Below are 25,460 nucleotides of genomic sequence, written 5' to 3' on the forward strand. Positions count from 1 at the left end.
TGGGTGGATGATCAGGAGGACAGAGACCTGGCCTTCCCAGAACAGAGTGACACTGACAAGGTAGGTGCCATTGTGGAAGTCTGTCACCTTTCCTGCAGTGCCTGCTTTTAGAGATGGGGATGACATCCTGGCCCTTGGGAAATACCACCTACTTTCCTTCTTGCATCCCAAGTGGTCCCTCCCCTCTAGTCGGATGTCTAGCTGATCTCCCCCTGCAGTAGGTGTCTCGAGAGTGGAGGATGGTGGCTGTGCTGTGTGTGGCACTGGTAGTGGTGTTCATGTGGGTGAAAGGTCTGGGGGGGATCAGCTGGTTTAGTGTCTCCATGATTCCCTTTATTCTTTGCTCAGTCTCTGTTGGTGGCTTTAATGGGCTCAGTGATATTTTAGGGTATGAGGACTTCGTGGAGGTATTCCAGTGATGGAAGGAGATAGGTAAGTTTAGACCAGACCAAAACTGAAATTACAAGGTATGTGACATAATGAAATGAACCAAGTCATTTTACTTATGAATTTGAATGTTTATTTACCTATCATCATATTATTTAAACTCTGATAATGTTGAATGACATGTAAACATTTTGTAAATTAAAAATTATTTTTTAAATTGTTGATATACAATACTATATTACTGTCAGGTATATCACATAGTGATTTACCCATTCTTTACATTACAAAATGTTCACCAAAATCAGTATAATCATGTGTCAACGTATGAAGTTATTACAGTGTTATCGACCATCTTCCCTAAGCTGTAGTTTTCATCCCCATGACTTATTTATAACTGGAAGATTGTACTTCTTAATCCCCTTTATCTGTTTCCCTTATCCCTACTCTGCCCTCTCCTCAAGGCAATAGTTTGCTCATTTGTTTATGAAATTATATGGTATTTGTCTTTCTCTGTTTGGCTTAATTCATTTAGCGTAATACTCTCTAGTTCCATCCGTGTTGATGCAAATGGCAAGATTTCATTCTTTTTCATGACTGAGTAATACTCTCTTTTGTATGTACATCATATGTCCTTTATCTATTCATCAATTCAGTGGACACTTACGTTGCTCCCATATCTTGGGTCATGTAAATAATGCTTTAATAAACATAGGGGTCCATATATCTTTTTGAATTAAGGTTTTCATTTTCTACAGGTAAATACCCGGAAGTGGAATTATGGATAGTATTTCTATTTTTAACTTTCAAGGAATCTCCCTACTGTTTTGCATAGTGGATGCACCCAATTTACATTCTCACCAACAGTGCACTAAACTACTTTTTCTCCACATCTCTGCCAACGCTGTTATTTCTTGTCTTTTTGATACTAGCTATTCTGATAGGTGTGAGGTGATATCTTATTGTAGTTTTGGTTTGCATTTCCCTAATAATTAGTGATGTTGAGCATCTTTTCCTGTGTCCATTGGCCATCCATATGTCTTCTTTGAAAAATGTCTATTCAGGTTCTTTGGCCATTTTTTTAAAATTTAAATTTAAAATTTTTTAAAAGATTTTTTTTATTAGAGCATGTGTGTGTACATGTGCATGAGCAGGGAACCCTATGCCCAGGACCCTGGGGTCATGACCTGAGCTGAAGGCAGACACTTAATGGACTGAGCCATGTGAGCACCCCTCTCTGCCCATTTTTAATTAGATTATCATATTTGGTATTGTGTGAGTTCTTTATATATTTTGAATATTAACACTTTGTAGGATATATCATTTGCTAATATCTTCTCCCATTAAATTGGTTGCTTTTCATTTTGTTGATAGTTTCCATCACTGGGCAAAATCTTTCTGGCTTGACATAGGCTCAGTGGTTTATTTTTGCTGTTTCCCTTACCTGAGGAGACATATCCATAAAATGCTGCTTGTTTTGTTTTAGATGTTTTATGGTTTCAGATCTTACAGTTAGGTCTTTAATCCATTTTGAGTTTATTTTTGTGTATGGTGTAAGAAAGTGGTCCAGTTCTCCCAATACCATTTATTGAAGAGACTATGTTTTCCCCATTGTATACTCTTGCCTCTTTTCTCATAGATTAATTTACCATAAAAGTGTAGATTTATTTCTGGGGTCTAGATCCTCTTCCCTTGATATATGTATTTATATTTGTGTCAGTACTGTACTGTTTTGACTACTGTAGCTTTGTAGTATATCTTGAAATCTGGAATTCTGGTACCTCTAGCTTGGTTCTTTCTCAAAATTGCTTTTGCAGTTTGGGGACTTTTGTGGTTCCATGCAAGTTTTAAGATTGTATGTTCTAGTTCTATGAAAAAAACTATTGGTATTTTGATCAGGATTGCATGGAACCTATAGATTGCTTTGCGTAGAATGCACGGTTTAAAAATATTCTTCCAATCCATTAACATGGTTTATCTTTTCATGTTTGTGTCACCTTTAATTACTTCCTCAGTGTCTTTCTTATAGTTTTCAAGTATAGGTCTTTCACTTGGTTAAATTTATTCCTAGGTATTTTATTCTTTTTAATGCAATTATAAGTGGGATTATATTCTTAAATTTTCTGCTAGTTTGTTATTAGTGTATAGATATGCAGATTTCTATATTTGTATCCTCAATTTTGATGAATTCACTTATTTTAGTAGTTGAAATCTTTAGGGTTTCTATATATGGTATCATGTCACCTAGAAATAGTGGCAGTTTTGCTTCTTCCTTACCAATTTAGATAACAGTTATTTCTTCTCTAATTGCTGCAGCTAGTACTTCCAGTAGTATGTTGAATAAAAGAGATGAGACTGGACATCCTTGTATTGTTCCTGATTTTAGAGGAAAGGCTTTAGTTTTTCTTTTCTTTTTTTTTTTTTTTTAAAGATTTTTTATTTATTTATTTGAGAGAGAGAATGAGAGAGAGCACATGAGAGGGGGGAGGGTCAGAGGGAGAAGCAGACTCCCTGCCGAGCAGGGAGCCCGATGCAGGACTCGATCCCGGGACTCCAGGATCATGACCTGAGCCGAAGGCAGTCGCCCAACCAACTGAGCCACCCAGGCGCCCAGGCTTTAGTTTTTCAACAGTGAGTGTGATACTAGATTTGAGGTGTATCACTAAAGGAAGAGTAAATGCACCTGAATCAATTAATTATTCATAATTGGATTCAATATATTTGCCCACAACTGTTCAGGCCTTCTAAAAAATGTTTATAGGTGTGGAAAATAGTAGAAAAAGAGGATCCTGAGCTCACTTCCTCCCATGGATACTTTGAAGCAACAACTACATATAATGGAACTCACTCTGAAAATAACCTGTAACTGGCAGAATAGATCTCCACAACTAAAAACATGAAGAGAAAGTCACATTGACAAGAATACTGTGAACTAAACTCCCAATGTGGTGATCCACATCACAGGTGTTGAGTTACTCCCTGAGGAGCAAGGGGATCAAGCCCCACATTGAGTGCCCAAAGCCCTGGAACCTTTCACTAAAAAGCTGGGTTTGCAAATCATTAGGGCTTAACACTGGGAGAGCCTGAGGGAGCTATAGGAAATAAAGACTCCTCTCTTGAAGGACAAACACTATATCACATGGTGCAAGAAGCAGCAGTTCACTGGGAGAGCCTGAGGGAGCTATAGGAAATAGACTCCTCTCTTGAAGGACAAACAAACACTATATCACATGGTCCAAGCAGCAGCAGTTTAAAGCATATCTAGATTCTATAATCTAGATTATACATAAAGGTAAAATTATACTAATTTTAGGGCATGTGCTGGAGGGGCAGAAATCTATAGGCACTTTCTTTGACAGTAATGGGGCGGGGGGATGCCATTTTTCTCACCCTAGCCTGGCAGGAGCCAGTTCAGGCACTTTCCATCTACCTTAGGGGTCGGGGAGGGCAGCCAGCTCTGCCTACAGCATGTCCACAGCAGTTGTGGTAAGGCCTCTCAGCCAGCTCTACTAGAGGCTGGCCCCTCCCACCCAGCTGCAGCTACAGCCAGCTGTGCTGGTAGCTAACCCCACCTATTGGCGGCCAGCCCAGCCCATCCAGGAGTCACCCCTGGTGACCAAAAAGTATTATATACTGGGCCCCCCAGGACACTTTCTACAGAAGGCTGCTGCTTTTAAGACCAGGAGATGTAGCTGACCTAACCTAATACAGTCAAATTCCATTGTTCCAAATAAATAATCAAGATAAAAAGAGTTCAAAATAATAGTCAAAAAGATGCTCACAGGACTCAAGAAAGGGTGGATGATCTCAGAAATTTACTAAAGAGATGATAGAAAATTAAACCCCAACCAATCTGAGCTGTAGAATATAATAACTGAAATGAAAAATACAGCAGAAGGAATCAACAGATTAGAGGATAAAGAATGAATCAGTGATCTGGAAGATAGGTAATGGAAAGCACCCAAGCTGAATAACAAAAAGAAAAAAGAATAGGTTAAGGGATCTCTTGGACAATGTATCAAGCATAGTAACATTCATATTCTAGCTCCCTGGAAAAGAGAAAAAGGGGCATAAAGTGTACTAAAAAAAAATGATAGTTGAAAATGTCAAACTGGGGAATGAAACATATTTCAACAAGATGAATAGAAAGATGTCCACACAAACACACATATATTTAAAATGTCAAAAAAAAAGGGGGGGGGGTGTCTTAAAAAGAGCAAGAGAAAAGCAACTAGTCACAAAGAACTCCCAGAGGGTATCGGCTGGTTCTTCAGCAGAAATGTTGCAGACCAGAATGGAGTGACATGTTATATTCAGTGTGCTAAAAGGGAAACACCTACAAAAAAAATAAACATCATTCAGAATTGGATACCTAGTTTATTACCACTATGCTGACCTTATAAGAAATGTTCGAGACTTTTTAAAGGGGAAAATAAAGAGCTATAAAGGTCGAAAGCAAGAATGGCAAAATCAATTATATATCTACAATAATTAAGGGATGTGGTATCATATACATAAAAATTGGAGAGAAGTAGAAAAATACAGTGCTTTTAAATGTGTTCAAACTTAAGTCACCATCCATTTAAAATAGAATGCTGTATACTTGGGGGTTATATATGAACTCTATGATAACCAAACACAAAAACCTATAATTGGTAAAAAAAAAAAAAGGAAACCAAAAAAAAAAAAAAAAAAAAAAAAAAAAAAAAAAAAGTCTTCAAGGAAAGAAAGCAAGAAATGAAGGAACAGAGCAGAACTACAAAAACAATCAGAAGATAACTAACAAAATGGCAATAAATACATACCTATCAATAATTAAATGAACGAAATGCCCCAGTCAAAAGACAAAAAACAACCTATCTATATGTTGCCTACCAGAGACTAATTTCAGACTTAAAGACACCTACAGACTGAAAATGAATGGAAAAATATATTCCATGCAAATGGAACAACAAAAAGGGTAGCAATATTTATGTCAGACAAAATAGACTTTAAAAACAAAGACTGTAACAAGAGGTAAAAGAAAATTACATGATAAAATGATCAAGCCAACAAGAGTATATAATAGTTGTAAATATTTATGCACCAAATGTAGAATCACCTAAATAAAGTAATACAATAATAGTGGGGTACTATAACACCCCAGCATCAATGGATAGATCAAGACAAGAAGTCAATTAATTAAAAAAAAAAAACAGTGGCTTTGTATGACAAATTAGACCAGATGGACTTAAGAGATATATACAGAATGTTCCATCCCAAACCAGCAGAGTACACTTTCTTTTTAAATGCATATGGAACATTCTCCAGGATAGATCACATGTTAGGCTACAAAGTAATTCTCAACAAATTAAAAAAGAATAAGATCATATAAACTATCTTTCCAGACCACAACATTGATGAAACATAAGGAAAAAAACTCGGAGGCTAAACAACATGCTACTAAATAACCAATAGGTAAAGAAAGAAATCAAAGACGAAATGAAAACAAAATGTTTTAGTCATTGAACGGTTCCTAGTTACAGCAATACAGGGCTGTTGCAAGAAACAAGAAAAATCGCAATCTATCCTTGTACCTAAAGGAATTAGAAAAAGAAAAAGAAAAAAAAAGAAACCCAAAGTTAGAAGAAAATAAGAATCCAGTGGAAATAAATGAAATAGAGACTGAAAAAGAAAACAAAAGATAAATGAAACTAAGGGCTGGTTCTTTGGAAAAAGATAAACAAAATTGACAAACCCTTGGCCAGACTCATCAGGAAAAAAGAGAGAGGACTTTAATAAATGAAATCATAAAGAGAAGGAGCAGCCAACACTATAGCAATATAAAGGAGTGTAAGGGACTACTATGAGAAACTACATGCCAAAAAATTGGAGAAACTAGAATGGAAAATTTTATCTTCCAAGACTCAGGAAAAAATAGACAATCAGAACAGATTGGTTACTAGTAGAAAAGTTGAAATGGTAATTTAGAAAATCTCCCCAAAAACAAAAGTCTAAAACCAGATGGCTTCACAGGCTAATTCTATCAAATAGTTAAAGAAGGGTTAATACTTCCTTTACAAAATATTCCAAAAAATAAAAGAGGAAGGAATGCTTCCAAATTTATTCTATGATGCCAGCATTACTCTGATACTAAAACCAAAGACATTACAAAAACCCAAATCTACATAATATCCCTAATAAACCTGGATGCCAAAATTCTCAACAAAATATGAGCTGAAGTCAGTAATACATTAAAAGTATCATTCACCGGGTGCCTGGGTGGCTCAGTTGGTTAAGCAACTGCCTTCGGCTCAGGTCATGATCCTGGAGTCCCGGGATCGAGTCCCACATCGGGCTCCCTGCTCAGCGGGGAGTCTGCTTCTCCCTCTGACCCTCCCCCCTCTCATGCTCTCTCTCTCTCATTCTCTTTCTCTACTAAATAAATAAAATCTTAAAAAAAAAAAAAAAACAGTATCATTCACCATGAACAAGTTGGATTTATTCCAGGGATGCAAAGATGAGTTAATATCCACAATTAATCCATGTGATACAACACATTAACAACAACAAAAAACCCATTACAAATTATATGATCATCTCAATAGATACAGAAAAAGCATTTGACAAAGTTCAACATTTGTTCACAATAAAAGTTCTCAACAAAGCGGGTATAGAGGGACCATACCTCAACATAATAAAGGTCATATGTGACACACCCACATCTAACATCATACTCAGTGGTGAAAGCTTTTCTTCCAAGATCAGGGAGAAGACACAAATGTCCATTCTCACCACTTACATTCAAAAGAATATTGGAAGTCCTCATCAATCAGAAAAGAAAAAGACAATCCATCCAAACTGGTAAGGAAGAAGTAAAACCATAACTAATTCCAGATGACATATAATTATATAGAGGAAATAGTAAGACACTGGGGGAAAAAAACCAACATTAGAATAAATGAATTCATTAAAGTTGAAGGATAGAAAATTCAGAATCTGTTTCATTTCTATACCCTAATAACAAAGTATGAGAAAAAATTTTAAGACAATCCCATTTACAACTGCCTAAAAAAGAATAAAGTATCTATGAATGAATAGAATCAAGCAGGCAAAAAGATCCATACTTTGAAAACTATAAGATACTTAGGTAAGAAATTGAAAACAACACAAACAAATGGAAAGAAATACCATGCTCATGGATCAGAAGAACTGATATTGTTAAAATAGTCCTACTACCCAAAATAATTTACAGATTCAGTGGCATCCCAACAAAAGTACCAATAGTACTTTGGAAGCACAAAAGTCTCTGAATTGCCAAAGCAATCTTGAGAAACAAAGCTGGAGGTATCATAATCCTAAATTTCAAGATATAATGAAAACATATAGTAATTGAAACAGTATGGTACTGGCACAAAAATAGTCACATATATGAATGCAACAAGATAGTGAACATAGAAATAAACTCATGGTTAGTCTACAACACAGGAGACAAGATGTACAGTGGAGAAAAGACAGTCTCCTCAGTAAATGGTGTTGGAAAACTGGACAGTTACATGCAAAATAATGAAACGGGACCACTTTCTTACATCATACACAAAAATAAAACATATTAAAACCGACATTTGAGGCCTGGAACCATAAACTTCTAGAAGAAAACATAGGCAGTATTCTCTTGAATGTTAGCATTAGCAATAATTTTCTAATTACATCTCCTCAGGCAAGAGAAACAAAAGCAAAATATTGGCATTACACCAAGCAGAAAGATTTTTCACAGTGAAGGAAATCATCAAGAAAAAAGACAAAGCAACCTACTGACTTGGAGAAGTTATTTGTAAAGGATCCATCTGATAAGGGGTCAATTTCTAAAATATTTAAAGAATTCATACACTCCAACCCCACAAAGATTAAAAAATGGGCAGAGGACCTGAATAGACATTTTTTCTGAAAAAGACATATAGATGGCCAACAGACACATGAAAAAATGCTCAACGTTGCTAATCAGGGAAATGCAAATCAAAACCACAGTCGGATATGAATTTACACCTGTTAGATGGTCATCAAAAAGACAAGAAATAACAAGTGGTGAGAATGCAAAAAAAGGAATCCTTGTGCACTGTTGGTAGAAATGTAAATTGTTGCAGCCACCACTGTTCAAAACAATACAGAAGTGCCTCAAATAATTAAATACCATATGATCCTGTAAACTCATTGTGGGGTATTTACCCAAAGGAAAAAAAATTACATATTTTGTAAAGATATATGCACTCCTATGTTCACTGAAACATTATTTACATAAACCAAGGTATGGAAGCAACCCAAGTGTCCATCAATAGATGAATGTATAAGGAAGATGTGTTAAATGTATATACAATGGAGTATAACTCAGCCATAAAGTATAATGAAATCTTGCCATTCATGATAGAATACACTCTAGATCCAGCCCATGTTGAGTAAAATAAACAAAAATACTACATGATTTCACTTTACAATGAATTAAACAACAAAACAAAACCAGAAATGGATTCATAAGTACAGAGAACAAACTGATGGTTGCCAAAGAGGGTGGGGGCTGTGTGGATGGGCAAAATAGGTGAAGCAGATTAAAATTTACAAACTTCCTATTATAAAATAAGTTACATGAAGAAAATTGTTGTATAGGGAATATACTCAATAATGTAATGTTGCATGGTAATAGATGGTAACTATTCTTATCATGGGAAGCACTGCATCATGTATAGAATTATTGATCACTATGTGGTACATCTGATAGTAATATAACATTTTATGTCAACTATATTTCAATAATTAAGAAAACAGAATGAGGATAAAGATGTAAAATACGTTTTATACATAAACATGGGTAAGAGTAAAAATGGTGTTTGTAGAACATGTTGGAAGTTAAGCAAGCACGACCTAAAATAGATTACTATATACATAGGGGTTATATATGAACCACATAGTACAATAAAGCAAAATAACTATAATAAAAAAGAGAAAGTTATCCATGCATAACACTAAAGAAATTCATCAAATCACAAGGGAAGAGAGCAAGAGGAGAAATGAAACAGTGAAGAACTACAAAAACAACCAGAAAACAAACATTTGGCAATAAGTACATACTTATCAATAATTACATGAAATGCAAATAGGCTAAATGCTCCAATCTAAAAACATAGGGTTACTGAATGTATAAAAAATAAGAAACCTCTATATGCTGCCTAAAAGAGACCCACTTCATATTTAAAGACACACAGACTGAAAGTAGAGGGATAGAAAAAGATTTTCAATGCAAACGAGTGTGTGTGTGTGTGTGTGTGTGTGTGGCGGGGGCGGGGGGGAAGCTGAGGTAGGAATACTTAGACAAAATAGAATTTAAAGATTTATTTGAGAGCAAGCGAGCATGCACAAGGTGGGGGGAGGGGCAGAGGGAGAGAGAGAATCGTCAAGAAAACTCCCCACTAAATGTGGAGCTGATAGAGGGGCTCAATCCCAGGATCCTGAGATAATGACCTGAGACAAAATCAAGAGTCAGATGCTCAACTGACTGAGCTACGCAGGTGCCCCTAGACCAAATAAACTTTAAAACAAAAAATGTAACAAAAGACAGGAGAATAACATAATGATAAGTGATCATTCTAAGAAGAGGATGTAACAATTATAAACATCTACATATATAGGAGTGCCTAAATATGTAAAGCACTATTAATAATCATAAAGGGAGAAACACAGTAATACAAATCTAGTGGGTTAATTTAATACCCCAATTACGTCAATGGATAGATCACTCAGAAAGTCATTAAGGAAACAATGGGTTTAAATGACATGTTAGACCAGATGAACTTAAGATTTAAGCTTTATAGATTTATAGATTTAGATTTATAGAACATTCCATCCAAAACAACAGTATACACATTTGTTTCAAGGGCACGTGGGACATTCTCCAAAACAGATCATATGTTAGGCTACAAAACAAGTCCAAATAAAGGGGTGCCTAGGTGGCTCAGTCAGTTAAACGTTTACCTTTGGCTCAGGTCATGATCTCAGGGTCCTGGGATTGAGCCCCAGGTCAGGCTCCCTGCTCAGCAGGGAATCTGCTTCTACCCCTCCACCCCCTTCTTCCCCACCACTTGTGCTCATGCTCTCTCTTAAATAAATAAAATTTGAAAAAAATAAATTCAAGATGATTGAAATCATATCAAACATCTGTTCCCAACAGAGTGCTGTGAAACTAGAAATCAATTACAAGAAAAAAACCTGGGAGGAATCAGAACACCTGGAGGCTAAACAACATGCTACTAAACAACTAATGGGTCAAGGAAGAGATCAAAAGAGAAAATGAAAAAAAAAAAAAAAAACAACAAAAAACAAAAAACCAAAACTTGGAGACAAATGAAAAGGGAGGCACAGTGTTCCAAAATCTTTGGGATGCAGCAAAAGTAGTTCTAAGTGGAAGTTTTATAACAATACAAACCTACCACAAGAAATAAAAATCTATTTTTTTTTTAAAGATTTTATTCATTTATTCGACAGAGAGAGACACAGCAAGAGAGGGGACACAAGCAGGGGGAGTGGGAGAAGGAGAAGCAGGCTTCCCGCTGAGCTGGGAGCCCAATGTGGGATTCGATCCCAGGACCCCGGGACCATGACCTGAGCTGAAGGCAGACGCTTAACGACTGAGCCACCCAGGCACCCTAAGAAACAAAAATCTTAATCTAAACTTAGACCTAAAGAAACTAGAAGACAAGAAACAAAGCCTGAAGTTAGTAGAAGGAAGGAAATGATTACAGCAAAAATAAATAGGGAAAAAAAAAAAATCAAAGAAACCAAAAGCTGGCCCTTAGAAAAGAAACAAAATTTTTAAACCATTAGCCAGACGCATGTGTTGAATATAGCATAATGTATAGAGAAGTTCTACATCTGAAACTAATGTAACATTGTGTATCAACTATACTCAAACATTTTTTAAAAGGCAATGCTATAAGAAAGGATTGTAATTATGATAATATTAAAATGGTATTTTAATAGATTATAATTAGTACTACAATAACTCAATGATTTTAGTAATTGGTGTAACTAAATAAAACTTTCCCAGAAGAGAGAGAGAGAGGGAGAGAGGGACAGAATGGACTTAAATAAAATTAGAAGTGAAAGAACAGTTATAACACAACCACAGAAACACAAGGATTATAAGAGACTACTGTGAAAAATTATACACCAACAAATTGGACAAAGTACAATAAATGGATAAATTACTAGAAACACAATCTTCCAAGATTAATCAGGAAGAAATAGAAAATCTGAACAGACTAATTACCAGCAATGAAAGTGAATCAGTAATATAAAACTCTCCCCAAAAGTTTAAGACCAGATAGATTCACAGGTGAATTCTACCTAACATTAAAAAAATAGTTAATAACTATCTTTCTCACAGCTTAAAAAATAGAAGAGGAAGAAATGCTTCTACATCATCCTATAAGGTAAGACTTCTTCTGATATGAAACCAGGCAAACAGTATAAGTGAAGAACATTACAGGCCAATATCCCTAATGACATAGATGCAAAAATCATCAACAAAGTATGTGCAGACTATATTCAGCAGTACATTAAAAGCATCATTCACCATGATCAACTGGGATTTGTTCCATGGATGCAAGAATGACTCAATAGCCACAAAGTGATACACCACATTAATACAATGAGTAAATACCATATGATCATCTCAATAGATGCAGAAAAAGCATTTGACAAAATTCAACATCTGTTCATGATAAAAAGTCTGAATAAAGTAGGTATAGAAGGAACATACCTCAACATAAGAAAGGTGAAATATGACACATCTACACTTAACATCATACTCAGTGGTGAAAAACAAAACTTTTGCTCTAAGATCAGGAATAAGACAAGGATGTCCATTATAACCCGTTTTATTCAAGAGAGTACTGGAGATCCTAGCCACAGCAATTAGACAAGAATAAGAAACTGCATTCCAAGAATTAGGAGGAAGTACAACTGTCCCTATTTCCAGATGATATGTTACTATATAGAGAAAATACTAAAGAGTTCACCAAAAACTATTAGAACTCATAAATTCATAAAAGTTGCAGGATAGAAAGTTACAGAAATCTGTTGTATTTCTCTACACTAATAATGAAATAGCAGAAAGAGAATTTAATGAGACAATCTCATTTATAATAGCATCAAAAAATACCTAGGAATAAATTTAACCAAGGAGGTGAAAGACTTGTATTCTGAGAACTACAAGATTGATCGAACTGAAGACGACATAAACAAATGGAAAGATATACCATGCTCATTGATCGGAAGAATTGGTATTGTTAAAATATCCATACCTCATAAAGTAATCTACAGATTCAATGGCATCCCCATCAAAACACTAATTCTTTTTTCACAGAACGAGAATAATGCTAAAATTTGTATAAAGCCACAAAAGACCCCAAAGAGCCAAAGCAATTTTTTTAATTTATTTTTTTTATTCTTATGTTAATCCCCATACATTACATCATTAGTTTTAGATGAAGTGTTCCATGATTCATTGTTTGTGCATAACACCCAGTGCTCCATGCAGAATGTGCCGTCCTCAATACCCACCACCAGGCTAACCCATCCTCCCACCCCCCTCCCCTCCAGAACCCTGTTTGTTTTTCAGAGTCCATCGTCTCTCATGGTTCGTCTACCCCTCCGATTTCCCCCGCTTCATTCTTCCCCTCCCACTACCTTCTTCTTCTTCTTTTTTTTTTCTTAACATATATTGCATTATTTGTTTCAGAGGTACAGATCTGAGATTCAACAGTCTTGCACAATTCACAGTGCTTACCAGAGCACATACCCTCCCCAGTGTCTATCACCCAGCCAACCCATTCCTCCCACCCCCAGCACTCCAGCAACCCTCAGTTTGTTTCTTGCGATTAAGAATTCCTCATATCAGTGAGGTCATATGATACATGTCTTTCTCTGTTTGACTTATTTCACTCAACATAATACCCTCCAGTTCCATCCACGTCATTGCAAATGGCAAGATCTCATTCCTTTTGATGGCTGCATAATATTCCATTGTATATATATACCACTTCTTCTTTATCCATTCATCTGTCGATGGACATCTTGGCTCTTTCCACAGTTTGGCTATTGTGGACATTGCTGCTATAAACATCGGGGTGCAAGTACCCTTTCGGATCCCTACTTTTGTATTTTTGGGGTAAATACCCAGTAGTGCAATTGCTGGATCATATGGTAGCTCTATTTTCAACTTTTTGAGGAACCTCCATACAGTTTTCCAGAGTGAGCCAAAGCAATTTTGAAAAAGAACAAAAGTAGAACTAACAGAGTCAGATTTCAGAGTGTACTGTATACATTATAGTACTGGCACATAAACAGACACATAGATCAATAGGAGGGAACAGAGAACCAAGAATTAACCTGATGCTTATATGGTCAATTAATCTATGACAAAGGAGGCAAGGATATACAATGAGGAAAGACTGTCTTTTTTATAAATGGTGTTGGGAAAACAAGACAGCTATACGTAAAGAATGAAATTGGACCATTTTCTTACAGCATACACACAAGTAAATTCAAAAAGGATTAAAGACCCAAAAGGAAATAGAAAATAAACTCTTGGACATTGGTCTTAGCAATACTGCTTATATATGAATATATATATATATTCCAAATAATCCAAATAAATATATTTATTAAATTATTTGAGAACAAGACAGTATGCACAAGCAGGGGGGGAGAGGGAGAAGTAGACTCCCTGCTGAGCAGGGAGCCCAACATGCAGGGCTCAGTCCCAGGACCTGGGTTCTTGACCTGAGCCAAAGGCAGATGCTTAACCAACTGAGCCACCCAGGTTGATGTAGTTTTGGAGTAGAGGTGAGGTTTGGTGGGGTGAAGTCCGGAGCTGATGACCAAGAAAGAATTCTTGAGATGTCTTTGGTGCAAAATGGTGGTTTATTGGGGTGCCTGGGTGGCTCAGTCATTAAGCATCTGCCTTGGGCTCAGGTCACGATCCCAGGGTCCTGGGATTGAGTCCCACATCCGGCTCCTTGCTCAGTGGGGAGTCTGCTTCTCCCTCTGCCTGCCACTCTCCCTGCTTGTGCTCTCTCTCTGACAAATAAATAAAATCATAAGAAAAAAAATCCTCACCCCAAAGCAAAACATATATTCCAAACAAACAAATAAATGGTGGTTTATTAAAGCAGAAATCTGCTGCACTGGGGTCTTGAGGAGTGGCTGATTATATACTCAGGAATTGGGAGAAGTAAGGAAAAGGGAGGTTTCAAAAGAACTTTCATATGCTAAAGAGGACCAACCTACAAGTACCAGAGGCCTTGCCCTTGTCAAGTTAAGGTTGTTTCCCCCTCTATCAAGGTATTAACATTACAACACTTGGGAGATTCCTGGAAGAATGTCACACATGTCCCACCCAGGAGTGTGAGGTGGAGGTGGGAGGGAGGTTGCAGGGTGTCAGCTTGTGCTTTGTCCTCAGCTTACCTTCTGCTCCCTCATCACAGGCATCCCAGAAATGTATTTTTTTTTTTTTTAAATCTGTCTCCTCTGGCAAGGGCAACAAAAGCAGTAATAAATAATTGGGAATAAATTACTAAAAAAGCTTTTGCATAGTGAAGGACATATCAACAAAGTGAAAAAAACCCTACGGAATGAGAGAAATTATTTTCATATGATATATTTAGCAAGGGGTTAATATTCAAAGTCTTTAAAGAGGTCATATAACTTAACACACATGCACACAAATCTGAATAATGGGCAGAGGACCTGAGTAGTAATTTTTCTGAAGAAGACATGCAGATAGCCAACTGCCATATGAAAAGATACTCATCACTAATCATCAGGGAAATGCAGTCAGAACCATAATGAAATAGCACCTCACATCTGTCAAAATGGCTAGGATCAAAAAGACAAGAAATAACAAGTGTTGGTGAGGATGTGGAGGGTCAGTGAGAATGTAAATTTGTGTAGCTAGTATGCAAAACACTATGAAGTGTCTTAAAGAATTAAAAATAGAGCTACCATATGATCTAGTAATCCCACTTCTGGGTATTTACCCAAAGAAAATGAAAGCACTTACTTGAAAAGATATATGTACCCCTATTTTTATAGTAGCATTGTTTGTAATAGCCAAGATATGGAAGCAACCTAAGTATCTTTTTATGGATGAATGGATAAAAATGTGGGCTGTGTGTGCATGTATATGTATAAAATGGAACATTATTTAGCCCATAAAAAGGAATGAAATCTTGCAATATGCAACAAGATGTGTGGATCTAGAATGTATTACACTAAGTGAAATAATCAGAGAGTAACAAATATCACATAATTTCACTTATATGTGGAATCTAAAAAAACAAAAAATAAAACAATACAGAAATAGACTTATAAATACAGAGAACAAACTGGTGGTTGCCAGAGAGGAAGGCATGGAGGTATGGGTAAAACAGTGGAAAGAGATTAAGAGTTACAAACTTCCAGTAATAAATGTCACTGGGAAGTATAGCTTAGGGAATATAGTAACATGGTAATAACTTTGGTGACGATGGTAACTACACTTACTGTGCTGAGTATTGCATAGTGTTGAAACACTATGTTGTATACCTAAAACTAAATATTGCATGTCAATCATACTTCAATTTAAAAATTGTCTTTCTTTTCCCAAGTGTTCAAGCCACCATCATTTCTTGCCTGGATTACAATACTCATTCCTAGGGTGAAAATGTCTTCACTCCTGCTTTCTCTCCAATTAGTTTTCTCCATTGTAGCTAAAACAGAGTTTTGTTTTTGTTTTTTTCTCAAGCAAAACTCTTCCTGTCTTCTCCCCTTCAATGGCTTGTCATTACCTTTGGGATAAAGTCCAATCTTAATATGAATTTATGCTGTGGCTTCTTTTCACCTCTCTTGTTTCTGCCACTCCTCTTTCATTCCACATTTTAATAAGAGGAAGTTTTTCTTTTCAGGAGCTGACCTTCCTTTCTTTCAGCTCTTGCTCTTTACACCTTTTTTCTCTTCCTGGATTGCTTACCACATTCACATTTTGCCCAAAACTACCTAAACAGGGGTTAACTTCTAACTTGAAAATCATTAGAACCTTAAAGGTCCCTTCTTACCATCCTTTTAGCAGTGGACTGTGTTTTACAGTGACTCAAATTCAGTGATTTCCAAGTCTTAATAGGGTACCTGCAAACTTTTCTAAAAATATGGATTCCCACCCTGCAGCCCACCTCAACTGAATCATAAACACTAAATGCCCTGCTCAAGAGTATGTTTTTTAAAAGCCTCCCAGGCAGTCTCACTATTGAATAATTGAGGACAATGGTTATAGCCCAGTAGTTGTCGAACCTTGTAAACTTTAGAACACACATAAAGCTTAACCAAAAATGGCTGTACTGCACCCCAGCATCAATCAATAAATGTTTGTTCTGCTTTGTACCATGAGGTACAAAGCAGAACAAACCAAAAGGAACAAAAAACAAAGAAATGAGATATAATAAGAAATATGGATTAAAAGAACCCAAGTTGAATCTTTGAAAAAAACTTGTAAGATTGACAAACCTCTGACAACATCAACCAAGAAATAGAGAGATGCAAATTAATAAAATTCTAAGAGTCTTCGACTGTACTTCTGGAAAATTTAAAAACCTTAATTTGCACTAAAGGGAATAGAAAAATTGGACAGAAAATAGCCACTCAATACATATAAGTAATAATCATAGTAATAATAATGTAATAATGATGATAAACATGTTACCATTTTCCCCACTCCTAGAAGGGGAAAGATCTCACAGGCTGAGATCGTTTTATCAGTGGGTGCAGATATCCCTAGTTTACATAAGAGGAAAAAACTGTCCAATTATTTTTAAGAGATAGAAATGTTTTAAAATTTTATAAGCACAATATAAGAAAAATATAAGCCTATTCCCTTTCGAATATGTTGAACATGGCTTTAAGATTCTCTTCTTTTTATATCTATCAACATAGATATAGATGTAGCTATGTGTATGTGTGTATTTATTAGTCATGGTCGATTATGTATTAATTTAGGATTAAAAAATGGCCCCAGAGAGAAAAATCTTGCAGTGTAATTTATATTTTAGTGATTTAAAGACAAATATTTCATGGTTTTTCACTGTTCCCAAATTTATCTGATTAGGAGCACAGTTGTCAAAAAAGCATTTGATATATTTCAATATTTATTTAGCATTAAAATTCAATAAATGGAAAAAGTTACTTTCTTTTTGAAGTCAGGAAGAAGACAAAGACGTTAGCCACTTTAGAAATCCTGAACAATAAAATTAAAAAAAAAACAACAACCAAAAAACAGAGGTTATGAGGATTCTAAGGGAAAAAGCAAACCTTCCTTTTTTTCTTTCTTTCTTTTTTTTTTTTTTTTGCAGATATTGTGCTTGTCCACGAAGAAGACCAAACACAATTAGCAAATTATGAACATTAGTGAGTCAGTAGGGAGCTGTATACAAAATAAACTTGTAAAAACCAATAGCATTTTGGCCCTAACCCTATGCCAGACACTTACCTTGTCCCTAACCCTAACCCTAGGTATGAGACATAAAAGAAAATTTAGTATATATGTGCAATGGAATATTGCTAAGAAAAAAAAAAGAAATCTTGCCATTTGCAATGACAAGGATGGAACTAGAGAATATTATGCTAAGTGAAATAAGTCACAAATACCATGATTTCACTCATATATGTAATTTAAGAAACAAATGAACAAAGGTTAAAAAAATAAAAAGAGGTAAACTTAGGCCAACTCTCAGCTATAGCAAACAAACAAATCATCACCAGAGGAGAGGTGGGTGGGGTCATGGGTGATGGGGATTAAGGAATGCACTTGTGATTGATGAGCACAGGGTGTTGTCTTGAAGTGTTGAATCACTATATTGTACACCTGAAAGTAATATTACACAGCATGTTAACTAGAATTTCAATAAAAATGCACAAAAGAAAAAAAGAACAATAGCATTTATCTAATCATTAGAAAGTACAATAGAAGATAAGCTCTGACCTTCATGGAGGCATTTTGAAAACTCTCTTAAGGACATTTTTAAAAGATCTGAGTGAAAAGCTCTAAGACTGAAAAGTAGGATGGCCTAATATAAAATTGTTAATTTTCCCTTAATTTTAAAATTCCCTTAATTTTAATTATTTCTAATTAAATTCCTGAGAAGATTTTCTTGGGTTGGGGAGAGAAAACCTGATTGTAAAATTCTGTGGAACATAATAGTCTGTGAATACCTGGGAAACATTTAAAAAATAGGACTACACCTAGCATAAATTATCATAATAAAACAGTATTAAGAGTATTCAACAATCAAGTTGAATAGATACTCTAGAAACAGACCTGCTTATATATATGGCAGTTGGTTATATGTCAGTGGTAACACCACAAATCAGAAAATTATATTTAGTAAATTGTATTGGGAAAATTGTCTCACTTGTGACAAGTTTTAAAAAGCAAAGATTCCTATCTCATGCTGCATACAGAAAAGCCGAAATGAATTAAAGACCTCAATATGAATGTTATAACTAAAAATGCAATATAAGGAAATGTATAGTTTCTTTATGACCTCAAATCAGGACGTATTTCTTAAAAAGTTCTCAAAACAGAAACTATAAGAAAAAGTGTTTATTCAATTAGTCAAAATAAAAGTTTTATTCAAGTGAAGGACACCATAATCAAGTTAACAGATAGGTGACAGATTAGAATAATATGTATGGAACATTTAAAACGAATAAAGAATTCAGAAATAGAGTATAAAAGTTACTACTGAAAATAAAAAAGAAAATGTCAGTAAGCTCAATAGAAAAATAGACAAAAATGTAAATTAAAACATACAAAATGTTTATGACTTTATTAGACACATAAGGAAAGAGATGGATCCAATTAATTTAGGAGAATGGATAAGTTAAACTTTGTATGTTTATAAAATGGAATACATGCAGCTCTCAGAGATTATGAATTAGATTTACATACAACAATATAAATTAGACATATAAAATACTTTTGAATAAAAAAGCCTTTATGTAAAGTAAGATAAATACACTAACACAATACCATATGCCTTTCAAGGTCACATACATGCCTAAATATATGTATCGAATAAGAGCTGGACTCCTATGGGGAATAGTAGTTTGGAATGGGTGACTATAAGAAAAAGGGAATGGAGTATGGGTGGAGAATGAATGAAAAAAAGTTAAGAAAAAAGATCTGCTTCATATATGGCCAAGTAGCTTGTGGCAGATTGACTCTTCCTCACATAACAATAAGCAACTCTGAACAAAATACTAAAAACAAATACTTGAAGGCTATGGAGAGTGAACAAAGACAGGCAAATTCTGAAAGATGAAACTTGGAAGAAGGAGCCACAAAGAGGTAAGTTTTTGGATTTTGAAGCTTTAACCTGAAAACATTTTACAGAGAAGCCTGGAATAGCTAAAATGCAATAGAAACCTACCCTTTAAGAAAAAAATGGCTTCAACAATTTGGGAGCTGAGTCTGCAGCAGCCACAGTCACTGGAAAGAGGGTGAAATCCCAGATCAGTAAGAACCAGAGGAGGGCATGACTCAAACTGTGAGTATGAACACACTACTCAAATCTCTACTGACCCCTGAAACATACCTATGGGGTAGACGCAAAGCAATTTGCAGCTAAAGTAAAAAAACTCAACTGAGATTTGAGTTACTCCAAACACAGGTGAGATGGAATTTGCAGTTTCAGTTGAACCAAGTTAATTGCCTGCCACAACAAAAATATCAACACAATCTGAGGAGTAAAACAGAATCTAAGGTCTCCATAACATAACTGTCACAATGTCCAGGATACAATTCAAAATTACACAGCTTGGAGGAGCCAGAAAAATGTAATCCTTCCCAAAGGAAAAGACAATTAATGGAAGCCAACCCTCAGATAATCTAGATGTATAACCTCAAAGACTTTGAGACAGCTATTATAACTATGCTCAATGAAGTAAAAAAAAAAAAAAAAAAAAAGTAATGAATGGAAAAATAAGAAATCTCAGCAACGATAGAGAAATATTAAAGAACCAAACAGAATTACAACAGAACAAAACAGTATCTGAAATAAAAATATATCCCTTAATCCAGTTTGCTAAATTGCCTCCCTACTTCTCAATGTTTATTAGATCAAGCTTATGCATATCAATTGCATTCAGACCTTATATTCATTTATTAATTTTAGGTCTGTTTGATTTAAAAGTTTCTGAATGATGTAATACAATTTCGCACTATGTGCCTATATCAATTTTAGCTTATAATTCTGTTTTTGCTTTTGTATGTTGAGTTTTTTTGCTAGAATCACCCAAATGTAGGATCACATCTTTTTTGTAGATTGTTCCTTAGGTAGCATCTCATTTTATGCTTATTCATGTCTTTTTCTTTGCTCTTGAACATCAACAATTTGTGCCAGAAGTCAATGGTATAAAATGTTTAAGAAACTCAAGGAAATATGAGCCAGAAATTTTATAGTAAGACAATCTGACCTTCAATTTAAAAACCACAAATTCTTATGAACACATTAAAATTCAGGAACGACTTCCCCTGAGACCTTCCTAAGCAATCTATTAAGCAGAATGAACTTCAAACAACCAAAATGACTGGAGAGTTTTAAATAAGGATTTGTGTTAGGAAATAATATATATTTACTTACAGAAATAAATCTAAATAATGCTTATATGGTAGAGGGTATGGTATACAATGGCTGTGTATTCTGACAGTGTAATTGCAGTAAAACTATAAAAATGGTTGGAGAAAGGGGAGAGATGAAAAGAGCAGAATTAGCTCGCTGATTGAGAGTCATTAACTGGAGTAAAAGGATATTACTTTAAGTGAGATGAGGAAGAGCCAGGGTTGGGACAAAAGGATGTTACTAGCTAATTTCAATATTTTTCAGGATAAGGGACCAATTGCTTTATATCAAGCAAGAGACAAAAAAAGAGAGGGTTATACAAAAGTATTAGAAACCATTAGAACAAAAATATAAGCTTCATTAAGTAACAGAATATTCAATAAAAGATGTTTATAACATAAAACAATGCTGGAATGGCACCAAACATATTTATCACATCAATAAATATAAATGGATTTATTCTACGAATTAAAAACAATTTTCAGATTGTTCAGTATTTGCAAATGATATATCCAAGGAGGGGTTAATATCCAAAACATATAAAGAACTTATACAACTTGACACCAAATACAGATTCAAAAATGGGAAGAAGACCTGAATAGACATTTTTCCAAAGAAGACATAAAGATGGCCAATAGACACATGAAAAGATGCTCAATATCACTAACCATCAGGGAAATGCAAATCAAAATTACAATGAGATATCACCTTACACCCGTCAGAATGGCTAAAATAAAAACCACAAGAAATAACAACTGTTTGCAAGGATGTGTAGAAAGAGGAACTCTTGTGCACTGTTGGTAGGAATGTAAATGGATGCAGCTACTGTGCAAAGCAGTATGAGGGTTCCTCAAAATATTAAGAATAGAAATACCATATGATCCAGTAATTCCACTACTGGGTATTTACCCAAAGAAAATGAAAACACTAATTCAACAAGATATATGCACCCCTATGTTTATTGCAGCATTATTTACAATAGCCAAAATATGGAAGCAAAGTGTCAATAGATAGATGAATGGATAAAGAAGAGACACACACACACATGCACTGCACTATTATGTTGCCATAAAACAGGATAAGATCTTGCCATCTCCAACAACATGGATGGACCTAGGATATTATGCTAAGTGAAATAAGTCAGACTGAGAAAGGCAAATATCATGATTTCACTCATATGTGGAATCTAAAAAACAAACAAAAAGCAGAATCAGATATATAAATACAGAGAATTAACTGATGTTGAAGTACTCACATTATTCTATTTCAAGTCTTACTATAAAGCTACCGTTATCAATCAATGTAGTATGGTAAACAAAACAAAACAAAACACATTGATCAAGGGAACAGAATAGCCCAAAAGTAAACATATAGGACTTCTGGAGAAGGTGGTGGAATGGGAGGACTGTAAGCTCACTTTGTCTCATGGATACAACTAGGTAACACTCACATCAGTGTAAATAATCCAGAAAAATGACCTGAAGACTGGCAGATGAAACTCTGCTACTAAAGGTAGAGAAGAGGCCACATCAAAGAGGGTAGGAAGAGTGGAGACATGGTGGGAAGTTAAACCAATGGTGACCATCCACAAGTGGGGGGGAGCTGGGGACATGGAGAGGGAAGAGAAAAAGACTATCACACTGGGGAGCTTTCATGGGGAAGATGAATCCCCATAGCATTTGGCTTTGAAAACTAGAGGGGCCGAATTTTGTGAGTTCTTAAAACCAGCAGGACTAAAACCCTAGAACATGAAAAATCAGCGGGCTTAGTTCTGGGAGAGCTGGGAGGGCCATAGGAGACTGGGTTCCCACCCTGGAAGAGACAGCATGACAAACAGCTTCTGGAGATAAAGCATTAAGCAGCAGTTTGAAAAATGCCTGGGTTACATTGGAAGGGAGTTATTTACTAATCTCAGAGCATGTCCTGGGGTGCAGGGTTCTCTAAGAGACTTGACCAGGAACAAAGGAACTGACAGTTGCCATCTCTCTCCTACCCCCCAGCATAAACACATGCCCCCCTTCAGGAACCAGCATGACATGGACATTCACTGCTTAACTTGCTTACATTTTCCCATGCCCCCTCCATGGGACTGCTTCAGCCCTGTGGCTGCAGGTCTCCTCCCCCAGAAAAATAGTGCAAACCTTGTCAACACCATGTCTTCTGACTTTGCACTATATGGGAGGCCAGTCACCGCCTGTGGAGAACATGTGTGCCTTCTCATAAGTTCATGCCCTGCCGTCTACTTTCAAAAGCAGGAGATGTAACTGATTTTCCTAACACACAGAAACAGACACAGAGAATTAGACAATATGAGGAGACAGAGGAATATGTCCCAAATAAAAGAACGGGACAAAATTACAGTAAGAGACTTAAGTGAAATGGAGAAATGTAATATTCTTGATAGAGAACGTAAAGTAATAATCATTAAAGTACTCACTGGACTTGAGAAAGGGGTGGAGGACAACAAAATCTTAACAAAGAGATTTAAAAAAAAGAAATGAAGAATACAATAATTGAAATTAAAACACTAAATGGAATAAATAGCAGACTAGAAGAAGAAGAATGAATCAGTGATCTAGAGGACAGAGTAATGGAAATGAGCAGGTGAGAGGAAAAAAGTTATGCAGAATGAGAATAGACTTAGGGAACACAGTGACTCCATCAAGCATAATAGCATTTGCATTATAGGGATATCAGAAGGCAAAAAGAGAGAAAAAGGGGCAGAAACTTTATTTGAAGAAATAATACCTGTAAACTTCCCACATCTGGAGAAGGAAATAGAAATTCAAATCCAGGAGGCACAGAGATCCCCCAACAAAATCAACCCAAGGAGGTCCATACCAAGACACAGTAATTAAAATGGCAAAAACTTGTATTAAAGAATTTTAAAAGCAGCAAGAGAGGGGCGCCTGGGTGGCTGAGTTGGTTAAGTATCTGACTCTTGATCTCAGCTCAGGTCTTGATCTCAGGGTCATGAATTCAAGCCCTGCATTGGGCTCCAGTGGAGCCTACTTAAAAAAAAAAAAAAAAAAAAAAGAAAAGAAAGAAACAGCAAGAGCAAAGAAAACAGTTACATACAAGATAAACAGCAGAAAGCCACCAGCAGGTTTTTCAACAGAAACTTTGCAGGACAGAAGGGAGTGGCATAATAATGTCAAAGTGCTGAAAGGAAAAAATGTGCAGCCAAGAATGCTCTATCCAACAAAGGCAATATCATTCAGAATAGAGAGATAAAGAGTTTCTCAGACAAATAAAAAACCAGAGTTCATGATCACTGAACCAGCCCTTGAATGAATGTTAAAGGGAAGTTTGTGAGTAGAAAGGAAAGACCATAAATAAGAGTGAGAAAAATAGGAAGCATAAAAGCAGTAAAAATAAGTATATCTGGAAAAATCAATCAAGGGATTCATGATATAAAAGGATATAAAGTACGACAATGTATACCTAAAATAAACAAAATCAGAAATGAAGGAGAAACAACCAACACCACAGAAATACAAAGAATTTTAAGAGAATATTATGAAAAATTATATGCCAACAAATAGGACAAGCTTGAAGAAATAGATAAATTCCTAGAAACATACAACTTACCAAAACTGAAGCAGGAAGAAATACAAAATTTGAACAGACTGATTACCAGCAATGAAATTGAATCATTAATAAAAAAAAAAAAAAAAAAACTGCCAATGAACGAGTCCAGGACCAGATGCCTTCCCAGGTAAATTCTACCAAACACTGAAAGAAGAGTTATCTATTCTTCTCAAACTTTTCCAAAAAAATAGAAGAGGAAGGGAAACTTCTGAATTCACTCAATAAGGCCAGCTTTACCCTGATTCCAAAATCAGATAAAGACATCACAAACAAAACAAAAAAAGCAAAACAAACAAACAAACAAACAAAAAACCCCACAAAAACCCTACAGGCCAATGCCTCTGATGAACACAGATGCAAAAATCCTTCACAAAATCTTAGCAAACCCAATCCAGCAATATTGAAAGAAATCATTCACCATGATCAAGTGGGATTTACTCCTAGGATGCAAGGGTGGTTCAATATTTGCAAATCAGGGCGCCTGGGTGGCTCAGTTGGTTAAGCGACTGCCTTCGGCTCAGGTCATGATCCTGGAGTCCCAGGATCGAGTCCCGTATCAGGCTCCCTGCTCGGCAGGGAGTCTGCTTCTCCCTCTGACCCTCCCCCCTCTCATGCTCTCTCTATCTCATTCTCTCTCAAATAAATAAATAAAATCTTAAAAAAAATTTGCAAATCAATCGATACATCTCATCATTAAGAGAAAGAGTAGAAACCATATGATCATTTCAATAGATGCAAAAAAAGTATTTGACAAAATACAACATTGATTCATGATAAAAACCTTAAATAAAGTAGGTTTAGAGG

General features: G+C 35.6%; 1 protein-coding gene across 1 annotated transcript in view; it reads right to left on the reverse strand.

Annotated features, from left to right (window-relative positions):
• NXPE1 (neurexophilin and PC-esterase domain family member 1) overlaps positions 1-1,301 on the reverse strand; it is a 66,910-nt gene extending 65,609 nt beyond the window's left edge. Inside the window, 1 exon segment of the mRNA XM_035008989.1 lies at positions 3-1,301. Within this exon segment, the coding sequence (XP_034864880.1) occupies positions 3-126 (124 nt within the window). The 5' untranslated portion in view covers positions 127-1,301.
• Between the last annotated feature and the right edge of the window lie 24,159 nt (positions 1,302-25,460).

The sequence above is a fragment of the Mirounga leonina genome, unplaced genomic scaffold (genome assembly GCF_011800145.1).
Source record: "Mirounga leonina isolate KUSES-001 unplaced genomic scaffold, KU_Mleo_1.0 Mir_153, whole genome shotgun sequence".
Lineage (NCBI taxonomy): Eukaryota > Metazoa > Chordata > Mammalia > Carnivora > Phocidae > Mirounga > Mirounga leonina.